The sequence below is a fragment of the Hipposideros armiger genome, unplaced genomic scaffold (genome assembly GCF_001890085.2).
Source record: "Hipposideros armiger isolate ML-2016 unplaced genomic scaffold, ASM189008v1 scaffold_83, whole genome shotgun sequence".
Classification (NCBI taxonomy): Eukaryota; Metazoa; Chordata; class Mammalia; order Chiroptera; family Hipposideridae; genus Hipposideros; species Hipposideros armiger.
Genome location: NW_017731433.1, coordinates 3,385,521 through 3,397,376, shown reverse-complemented (window position 1 = coordinate 3,397,376; position 11,856 = coordinate 3,385,521). Strand labels below are relative to the sequence as shown.

Here is an 11,856-nt window from a genome sequence, read left to right as displayed (position 1 = left end):
CCTCCCTCCCTTCCTCCCTCCCCTCCTTCCTCTCTCACTTCACTTGTTCCCTTCTGTTTCTTTGTCACCCTCCATTTTTTTCTTTTCTCTGATCCTTCTCTGCCTCACACCACTTTTACTGAATTGACTCAAGAGCTAGCAAGAAGGATAAAGGCAGACAGAATGCCAAGACCTGGGAGAATGCCTTTGCCCACACGGCCTATCCTGTCAGGCTGCAAGCACAGTCACTTCTCGGTTCACAGCACTCATATTTGAAATGTGTTTTTGAAGACAGAGTGACACACCTTTGAAACTGTAGGGGGCTCAGAGTAAACATTAAAGGGCCCATAAATATTTATGTGGCAGGTTTCCATGGGTTGCTTTCCCAAAGTAATCATAGTCAACACATTCACACACACACACACACACACACACACACACACACACACACACACACACACACGAAGTTCCTTCCAGGCCCAGCCACTCCCAAAGAACAAATGTAGACCTAATCTCTTACTGAATATTTACTGCAATAAGCATAGTCTACAAACCAGCCAAGGGAAGGAAGGTATGAAGGACTGGACATTCAAGAGCCTTTTCTAGATCCACATGGAAGAATCCTGGTTCTGCCCCTCTCAGACCCAGGCAAGTGACATAGTCTTTCCCAACCTCTGTTTCTTCTTCTGTAAAACGAAGGCATTCAAATAGATGGGTGATCTACAGACTGTTTTCCAGTTCTAAATACAGTGATACCTTGGTTTGTGAGCATAATTCGTTCCAGAAGCTAACTACTCATGTTGCAAGGCATCACTCGTTTACCACGTTAAAATGTATTAGAAATGTTTGCTCATCTTGCGGAACACTCACAAAACCACATTACTCGCAACCCAAGGTTTTACTGTATCCATGATTCTATGAGCAATCACACCAAGGCTCTTATAGAATTCCCATCAATATCAATCTACCTGATACCCCAATACCTGGTGGGCGCAGGGGAAGGTCCGTCAGAACATATCAAACCAGTGCTTGAATGCTGTGAGGAGTGATAGAGAAGTTAGGGGCAAAAGGAAAAGGAAAACAATGACATTGAGTTCAGCATGGAAATAAATACGGTCAGAGAAGGGGATCAGGGAAGAAAGAACTGATATTAATAGATACCAAGCAGGAGTAGGAGACAAGATTTGGCGCTTGCCTGGATGTCTAAGAGAAAACATAGGGGGGGTGGAAGAAAAAAGCAAACTTGATCAAAAGGAGGTGTGTGTTAATTCCACTTTTGACTCCTGAAATTTATTCACGGGTCTCAGACATGCTTCCAACAAAGGCATTCTCCAGGAAGAAGCGGACATACTGGCCTTTTCAGAAGAGGTCTTAATTTGATGCCTCATTCTACACAAGGGTAGGAACTATCCCCCATGGTGACCCCCTACCCCCAGGCAAGAAAGAATAAAGATCTGTGCTCAGAAAAATGGAGTAGCTATTTGAGAAGTAATAGCTACATCTGCAAATGATTAGCTCTAGGATTTATTACCAATTAGGACTATAAATTTCTGCTTACTTTGGTTCCTGAAGAGTTGATTTCATGGTGGGGGTGGAGGGTGATTTGAGACAAGGAAGGAGAAATCCAAGCTTTAAAAGACACACTTCCAATTCAAAAGGGAGCAGTATTTCTCAAGTACCAGAGCAGAAAGCAGGCTGGGCCTTGCTGGTCTAAGAAGCAACCCAGCAAAAGCTTGCAGGGTTAGCAAACTCAAAGGGACTAGTGCCACTCAGAAGATGGTTGGTGAGGAGGGCTGAGGGAAGGAGGTGGCTTAACTAAGTGGCCTCCAGTGGACAGACCATAATATGACCAGAGTTAGCAGTGGGTTACATGTATCAGGAGCTTTACATTCCTGATCTCAGAGGTTCTCAGCCTTGGCTAACTATTAGAATCACCTATAGACCTTTAAAAACATACCTATGTTTGGGTCACACTGCAGACCAATTAAATCAGACTCTCCAACGTTGGCACTTGGGCATCAGGTTGGCTCAAAAACTCCCCAGGTGACCCCTCAGGTGCAGCCAGGGTTGAAAACTACTGCTTAGCTGGTATCATTCTCACAGCAACCCTATGTTATATGTATAGCATGGCTTAATTTACACGTCTCATAGTTTGTTTTTTGTTGTTGGTTTTTTGTTTTTGTTTTTTAAGCTGAGCCATCCTGCTACCTATTGGCAGCTCAGCGGCTGCTCAGCTCGGGCTGGACTCGAACCACTGTTGCTCAGAACTCAAACTCTTGAGCGAGCTCTTAACCAACTGAGCCACTCGGCCGGCCCTTACACATCTCATAGTTTTACAGAAGGGGAAACTGAGGCACAAAGAGGCTGAGTAACTGGTCCAGGGTTACACTGCTAAGTGGAGGCAGGATTTGAACCCACAGCTCACACTCTTCATTGTCATGCCTTATTAGCTCCCAAGTCTATGGTTCTCAGCTTTCCAGGCTCTGAAACTTCATGGGCTTTTCCAGGTAGAAAATGGGGGCTCTCAGACTATTTTTATATATATTTTTTTTAATTCTAATAGAAATGAAACAGCCAACATTAATGCTACACATTAACTAGGGAGGCAAGTTTCTTTCTTTTGCTTGGAATGACATCAAAACAAGGAGCTGCACTGGCTATTTCATGCTCATGAGGGTTCTCATTCATTCATTCAACCAACATTAAGTGCCAGTTTTCTATAAAATAGAGCCACCTTGTGCAGATCATCACACGACAGATGTTCTAAGGGCCATAACAGTGGCACACACTAGACATTCTGAGACCCCACAGAAGAAAGGGGGGCAGCTCTGAGTGGTAGTAACGTATGATGCTTTTGGTGAGTGAAAAATGGCACGGGAAATCGTAGGATGATATGTACATGTTGCTGAGTGGCAAAATAAAAGATGGAGGCAAAAGATAATAAAATGTTGTGAGAATGTTGGGAATACACGGTTGTTGATCCATAAATATTTAACCCAGGGTTTTAAAAAATGTGAATTCCTGGCTGGCACCTACCGCGAATGTAGTAAGCTGGATGTCAACAAGGGAGGTGGGGACTGAGGTGACCTAGAAGAAACCATATCCTGTCAGACAAGTCATCTACTTCCTACCTCCAGCCTAAAGCTGCCCCTTAGGAACGTGGGTGCAGTGTTGTCAGACTTTCTGACTTTCTTAGGGGAAGCTGTAAATATGGGTTGCTTAATGCAAGATCCCCCAGTTTTTAAATGGCCTCTAATTGGAGTCTTTTCAAATGACTGTGTAGACCAAAGAAAATGCACTCAGCAAAGAAAACGCACTCACCGCCAACTCTGCTTACACCATTGAGAGTGACCACCCCACTAGTCTCATGAATCCCAAAGCAGCTGCTTGCTTACTCACCTGTGCCTTTCCCCTCCTGCAGGTATGCTCATTTATTTTGGGTATGGCATCTGGAACAGCACCCTAGAAATCAGCGCCCGAGAAGAGGCCTTGCACCAAAGTACATACCAGCGCTACGACGTGGATGACCCTTTCTCAGTGGAAGAGGGTTTCTCCTACGCCACAGAGGGTGAGAACCAGGAGAACTGGGGTGGGCCTGCTGAAGACAAAGGCTTCTATTACCAACAGATGTCAGATGCGACGGCAAACACCCGGACAAGTAGCAAAGCGAAGAGTAAAAGCAAACACAAACAGAACTCAGAGGCCCTGATTGCAAATGATGAGTTAGATTACTCTCCAGAGTAGGAGAAAACACACAGGAAATATGTAGGAATGGTAATGATTTATTTTCAGTAACTTAACCTATGGGCTAGAAGGTGAAAACTTTTTTGCCTCTCATTTCAAAAATCCAACCTTCCCCAAAGTCATAGCCTGTCATTTGCTACTTTTGCTCTTCAGGGTAGGTCTGTCTAAGGGTGTAACCCTAGGTCCCCTAACTGGTCCCCTTGTAAAAAAAAAAAAAAACTAAAAAAACTAAACAAGAGGCTACAAGACATTCTATCTTAGGGCAACCGTCAGAGCTGATGGCAGCAGATGTTTCCTAGGTCTTTGCTTTGCTGCTTGAGTCTGCTTGCTTCTTACTGAGACCCCAGAAGCAAGGAGCAAACATGTTGGACCACACTGAGCTACTCCTGGAGATGGGCCAAAGCAGGTGGCTGTGGGCACAAGGCAGCATTTCTACCAACTGAGACCACAAGGGCAAAGCTCTGTGCTCAACATGCCCGCTGGGAGCTGCTCCCCAAGCGTGGGCAGGTGGCATTGGCACTTCCTCAGCAAGCAACATTTTGTCCTGAAATCTCACAAAAATGAATTCATGGAAAGATACATGCTTATTTTTATTCACCAAAGTCTCCAAACTGTAACTTTAGGGTCCAGAAAAGGTCAAGGACCCTGAGACCATTTCCCCTAAGGTTTCAGATTCACCAGAAATCAATCATGCAGACCCAGTAATGTGGTGAGAAGCGCCATCAAAGCTCTCCTTAAATGATCAGGAAAAAATGAAACAACCATCTCTTGCAGTGAAGGCCAGAAGGGCATTGGCAGAAATTAATTCTCTGTCATGACTTCTCTTATACCAGACTCTAAGCTCCTGCTGATATAACGAAAGAGGGCAAAGTTGGAGCATGATTTCATGGCACTAATATGCCTTGAAGAAGGAGGCTGTTTGTTTTATAATCAGATAAAAATCTTTATAAGGAGAAGTGACCCAGCCACTGAGATCACATTGCAAAATTCTATTTCGGATTTCTAAAATTATGAATTCTGTCGTTTTTGTGTGTGTGTGTGGTTTTTTGGGGTTTCTTTTGTTTTTTGTTTTTTTTAGATATGCCACCACTTGATTGGTGGGTGCTACTCTGAAAACAAAAATGTTGAAGCACAGCTTCTTAGGTAATGGCATTCCATGAGATCACATTTCACTTCTGAAACTTATTCTTCTGGAGGAGCTCGCTTTTAGCCATGTGTTTTTCCTGCTAATTTTTCCTCTAATCAGGATTAGAGCCGGTAAGGTCTCAATCTGGGCCAGAAGAGGGGCTTTTAAAGGAATTTTCTCTGAAACAAGCTAAATGAGAGGATCTGCAACAGGGAAAAGTACATGATCTATAAATTCTCCTCTTGGTTACAGGGACTCCAACACTGCATTGAGACATGTATGCGTATGTGTGAAGGCACAATTTGGGTCAAGCTAAAATCTTTGCGAGAATTTCCTGAAAGGGGGGCAAAGTCACACATTCCTTGCTCTCTCTCTCCTGGATCTAGCCTTATGCCAAAAGTTTTCCGGAATACATGGACTAACGTGTAAGTCTATTCTTTCTTAAAGGTGAGGCTAGTGCCACCTTGGCACACTTTAGGATTACAGAGAGGAGGCAGACATCCATTTTTTCACTCAACGAACACTGATTGAGAATGTCCCAAGTGCTAAGTGATGGGAATGAAAAGATGTGTGACATCCTCCCTGGGAGGCTCACAGTTCAGCGAATGAGCAGCACTGGGGCCTGTTAACCGTAGAGAGAACAGCCGAGCCTGACAGCTCCCCCGCGGTTGATGCACTGGGCTTTAACATAGTACAAAAGGAAACAGTCCATTGGAACTATATTTTAATATGCTTTTAAACAAATTGCGTATCATACCCATAGCCAATGTATGCCATTTAAAGTCAATTAACTACTATTTTCTAGATCTTCTTTTTCTTTATATTAATTGTTTAAAGCTCTCGTTTCCTGAGATCATTTTAATGAGATGTGTTCACAATGCCATGTTTTCTCTCCCCTAAATTTAACCATAAAGACACAGTACCTAGTCTGTGAAATACATCCTTGGGATTCATTGTAAACTAATTATCAGTCATTTTTGTGAAAAGGAAGTTTTGAACTGGTTTTAGAACTCAACAAATCTGACTAGTTTAAATGTAATCTGTTAAGCTTGAGATATATCCAGATAGATGGGGTGGGGCTGTATTCATTAAAAGTGTTCCAAGAGAAATATGAATGCAAAATAACAAAATCTTAATGTGGGTGAAAGAGCTTCCTTTTACTAGTGAGGTTTGGGTATTAAAGTAATAGTAGTCTGGGGATAGATGTATGCCATTTCTGCAGCATGAGAAGAGAGAGCACAGGCTTTGGTAAATACGGTTGGTAGTGATTTCGGGAAGATTCAATGAGCCACTCTCATTTCAGGAGTCACTTCTCCCAAATAGTACCTCTATAATTTTTTTAAGCTTTGCTCTCCTTATTTCTCTAAAGTTGGTTAGCCATCTCCCTAGCAACCTTGGCTTAAAAAAAATTAGTCAATGTGATAGAAAAAGGTTATTTTCAGGTAAATAGACATTTTTTCTTCATGTTGCCTAGCCTCTGTGAAACAGTCCCAGATTTCACAATGCAGTTTTCAAAATACCATCAATCACTAGAATGATTTTATTCATGTTTCCTAACAAATTTCCTAAGACCACATTTGTGAAACCACCTTAAACGTAAGATCACCTTATAAGTAATTACCATAGAAACTTAGCTCTCTTGAAAGGAGTCCAAGGAAGACCTACATTATTTGAATTCTCTATTAGCAAGAACTCTTCCAGCAGGGTTTCACCATGTGGAACAATCCAATTGTTTGATTTTTTTAATTGTAGTCTATTTATGGGTACTCTGCTTTGTCTCAAAAGGATTTGAAGTGGCTATCAAAATACAGGTAATATAAAAAAAAATTAAGTGAGGAGCTTAGGGAAAATAGAAAGGATAAGACAAAGCTAGAAGTGTGTTTCGTGCACAATGCAGAACCTTGATCTGCATTGCTAATTGCCAGTGAGGAGGCAACTTGAAAAATAATGCAGTTGTTGATAATGATAGGAAGAAGTACTCCTACATGATAAGAACAAATCTTTCCCCATAAGAGCAGAGAATTGCAATAGCATAGATTATTGACACCCACAGATAAGCTTCAGACCTGGATTTTGCCAGGTTACATGTACCTGGTGTATGGTGGATGTTCAATAAATATCTGATGATTGGATGAATGAAAGGATAGCTAGGTTGATGGATAGGTGGATGAAAGGAAAAATGCAATATCATTTATTCAACACTTTTTTGTGGAGTGCTTATTATGTGCTATGGTGTAAGAAATAGGGGTAATAGGATATATAAATAAAGAGCAAGAGTGAAAGTGACAGGTGAGATGAGGGAGTGATAATGTGCAGTGGGGGTTCAAATACGGAAAAGACCTCCTTCCATTGGAAGGAAAGGTCATAGAGCATGCAGCCCTTGTGTTGAGCCTCATGGAACAGGCAGAATTTTGTTGGGTAGAAATGGGGAGAAGGCTTGCTAAGTGGAGGATCAGCATGAGTAAGGTGTAAACTATGGCCTGACTAATAACGTGTACTGTGCCTCCTTCCAGGGAAAGCAAGAAGCTAGTCTGACAGGAGCTTATGATTTATGAATGACTTATATATGGAACAGTAAGAAATTGTGCTGAGAAGGCAGGTTAGGGCTCACCCACAGATAGATGTGAACATAGAAATGAGCTGGCTGGCTCTCCTTGGGTGGAGACGCACAGAAGAAGTGATGAAAGTATGAATCAGGGGAGGCTGGACTTTAAGAAGCTGGGCCAGTGACTTCATCTACCTATGCAAGGAGTTAACAAATCACATGCACACTCCAAGCCAATTTAATGTATTAAAAAGGAAACTATCCATACTTAAAGCAATTTATGATTCTCCCTTTGAGTCCTGTGTCTGATTTGATCATTGACCTAGGAGGAGCGTAGGCATTTAACATGTAGACAAACAGCACAAAGTTATTTGCAGCCACTTCAAAATTTTCAATAATAAGTTTCAACAACCAAACCTAGTAGGTCCTTACATCTATCTAATCTAAACTGTAAAACCTTAGCTCAAGATTTTATTCAGCTTGAGCACAAGGCCACTTTGAACTAGGGAAAGGAATGGAATGATAAGAATTAGGTTAAGAATCCAGTTCTACTTCTTAGTAACAAACTAATATTTAATCAAATGTCTACATAATGGTCATGATGAGCCTGTTTAAATAAATGGGAAAGAAAGTTGTTGGATTTCATGATCCCTTTTCCCTGAAACCTGTGGACCAGTCAGGATGTAAACCTAGTAAGTATTGGGAAACAAAACACAGATTCCTTCACAGAAATACCTTTTCTCTAGTCTACTGTAAAGGGTTGATAAACGACCTCCTCTACATCACACTTGCCAGAAGTCTACCTTACAAGGGGCTGCCTCTTCTCTGCTTTGTAAAGAGAAGCTAAAGGAGTTTGAGAATCAGCCTCAAAGATTAGAGGAAATTCCCACCAGGCTTTACCTAGGTCCCGAGATGTCAGTGAGGGTCAACCACAGGTTTACCTGTCTTGTATCTCTGATTAGAACGTCTTGTTAGGTGGAGAAGTCAGAAATCAGGAAATGGGTCTGAAGCCAGCGCTGGGGTCAGCTCGCTGAGTCCAGCGGCAGTTAACAGTCCACTCTTGGATTTAAGCCTTCAGGTTAGTAAGCAATCCACAGATGGCCTTCATTTCTTATGCTTGTGGGGAGGGGGGTGCCAAGGAAACACACACTCCAAAGTTGGCCACGAGGTCTGCATGACAGCACTCCATTGTCATGCCATTTGGAGTCAGACTAGTCAAGGAGGGTGATTCTATCCAAACTTTTTATGAAGCTTAAGTTTCTCTTGTATGCATGTAACCTCCCTGACACTGGGGACCTGTTTGTCTACCAGGGCCCTTTGCGGGGGCAGAGGGGAGAGAGAGACCAGGATGCTGTTTTACCACAGAGTTTATTTCCTTCGTATTTCTCTGTTGGAATGGTGACTGGTAGCAAAAAGCCCCTTTCATGTACATAATTGTTGTCCACTTTTACTTTCTCTAGAGGAGAGGCTGTTGTGATTTTTTTTTTTCCTCCTTAGGAGCAACTTCCTTTCTAAAATCTTTCCTCTTCTTGTTCAGCTTGAGTAACACATGCATCAGTCTGAAATACCTAGGCAGTTGCCTTTTGCCAAAATTACTTCTCCAAGAAAATGTTCTCTTTTTTTGAAGAACTTAAAGCCCAAAAGGGATTAGTGGAAGTTTTGAAGGCTATCAAAAACGAACATGTATTCTGCAGTATCAACTCAAATAATGTTAGAAATCCTTCAACAGTATTCTACATGCATGGAATTACAAAATTTATATAGGACTTTCACAAAGACAGCTTTGGGCTTGAAGTCTTCTGAAAGCAGCTAGCTCTACTTTCTTACTCTTTGAGAACAGTTAGTGCATTTTGGTACAATAAAGAATGGAAATGGCTTTGTATTCAAACTGGGAAGCAGTGGCAGCATAGATTCTTTCATTAGGGACTCGCTCAGTGCTTTTTATTTTTTCTCCTTTACATTTTCCTGACATTGAATTGGTAGCACTGGCTAAAGAGAATCGTGGGTTATGTGAACTTCCCAGGAAGTGCAGACGATGAATGATGGTGTTCATTCCGATATTGGGATGAGGAGACTGTTCCTTGCACACCTCCTCCTAATTGGTCTTGGCAGTCGCCGATCCACTTGTCTCAGTTACGCTCTCCAAGGAGAGAATCTACACTGGAAACCATAAACCCCCACTTTCCAAAGCAATGACACTGATAATACTAAGATGGCACATAAATACCTCAACCGCCTGGGCTGCAGAAGGGGCTGCAGGTTTTTCAGAGAGCAGCTATTTTTCTCATCCCATATAGTCATACCATCTAACAACACGACTTGACATTTTAGCTTTCTCTCACTGTGGAAAAGAAAGGTTACTGTTCAATTATTATCCAAAGTTGTAAGTACAGCTTGTACATTTTACTAACTTGTTTCATTTTTGTTTGGTCCTTGAGAAGTACAACTTGCTTTTTGCAGCTGGTAATTTCTGGTGTCGTTCTCTGATATATAATATATATATATATATACATATATATATTTTGGTATGAAATTGCTGTATTTGTTAGTTTGTTCGTTTTGTGGTTTTCAATTCCCATTGATGCACTGTACAATGGGGTGTTGTAGTGTATCATGAAGAAACAAATAATATGAAGATATGTTTTGGAGTATGTTTAATTTTGAAATGACTGTGGTGTTGACAATATATTGATTTACGAAGATAGTAAGGGGAAATTCTAAATTTACCAAAATGTGTATATTTTAATAAATGCATAAAGCTTTATTGTGTGCCTTTAAGTTTAAAAATGAGTTTATAAAGGAAGTCAGAAACAAAAGTGTCTTACTACAAAATATCCATAGTAATGGAAAGCTTTTACACAGGAAACTACCAAAAGAAAGAAAAGAAAAGAAAAAGAACCTTTCCCGTATTTTGTTAACCTTAACCAGTACCTGAAATCTGGTACTTTCTTTCCATTCCAAAATGGAGAAGAATAAGCGAATCTTGCCTTAAATGTTTCAATTGTCCTTTGTAGAAAAGCCAGATAAATAAGCTCATTTTTGGGGGGGGAACTGATTGCATTAATGTGGAAAATTTGTTTTCAGAATAAAAATATTTTAAAAATTACAGCTAATCGACTATTAAAATTTAAATTTGAAGAAAGCAAGTGCTGTCCTACAATTTTAAATTCACTTTACTTCCATGAAGAAAGCATTGAAGTTCAGCTTTAATGAACTCTTGGGAGAACATGAAGTAATTCAATCTGCCTCTCATCATTTTTTTCTAACAAGGTTCAGGGCTCTGTCTGAGCCCCGGCTCACTTCACTGCCTTTTGAGTTACCCGTTCCCAGTGCTTCTCCTAGTCACAGCCACACACCCCCACCAGCCTCACCACCATGGAGCATTCACTTCTATTGTCCCCGTTCATTTTACAGACAAATTACAATAGCGTTAGGGTGGTTCCATTTATTTTACTTTTTGATAATACAGGCAGTGACACCTGGAGAAAGGTACCAGGGTCACATATTTTCCACACCACATGAGACACAAAAACATGTCTTTACTTCCTACAATTCATGATCTCCCTTGTAAAAGTCCACCTTCTTAGGTACCAAGGGAGAGAAAAACACACTTTAAATGTATTAACTTACGCAATCGCATTTGTCTTCCTGGTTAGTCCCTTTAAATCAGCCGTTCTCAACCTGTGGGTTGCGACCCCTTTGGGGGTCGAACGACCCTTTCACAGGGGTCGCCTAAGACCATCGGAAAACAAAAAGATATTTACATTACGATTCATAACAGTAGCAAAATTACAGTTATAGAGTAGCAACGAAAAGAATTTTATGGTTGGGGGTCACCACAACATGAGGAACTGTATTAAGGGGTTGCGGCATTCGGAAGGTTGAGAACCACTGCTTTAAATGATTGAGTCTCTTCACAGTAAATGTTCAGTGTTTGGATTTCCTCCCTTCCCCCTTGCTTCTCTCCAAAATGGCATCTGGGAACAGAGCCTATATGATATCATAAGTTGGTGGTGCAGACGAAACCTAGGGTGCTTTGGACACTTAATGGATGCTGCTGCAAAATGGCTACCTGGATTGCTCCTGGGACAAGTCACCCCTGAAGAAGGACCAGCCCATCTAGCCCAATAGATTTCATGATGACATTCACTTCCAAACTCCATAGTTCTAGCATTTAATCCACTGCAGTCCAGCACACCACTGCTTATATTTTTTCCAGCTAAGTATATCATTAACCCATCCAATGTTTTGGGGCTTTATCACCCCAAAAGTGAAGAGCTCCTACACATTGAGGCCTCTTCACATGGACTCCAGGCCTTTGCTGATCCACCAAGCCCTCAGCTCTTACACTTTAGAACCCAGTGCATCCCTCGTGAACCCTGGGGAACGACCTCAGTTTCAAGTACCCACCACTTCCTTCACTAATGACACACTATCATTTCTGGGTTCTGCTCATTGAAGC

General features: G+C 41.5%; 1 protein-coding gene across 1 annotated transcript in view; it reads left to right on the top strand.

The window, feature by feature from the left end:
* The window catches only part of SLC7A14 (solute carrier family 7 member 14), a 111,914-nt gene extending 101,756 nt beyond the window's left edge, over positions 1-10,158 (top strand). Inside the window, exon 8 of the mRNA XM_019643983.1 lies at positions 3,401-10,158. Within this exon, the coding sequence (XP_019499528.1) occupies positions 3,401-3,723 (323 nt within the window). The 3' untranslated portion in view covers positions 3,724-10,158. The remainder of the gene's footprint in view (positions 1-3,400) is intronic.
* Positions 10,159-11,856: the final 1,698 nt, after the last annotated feature.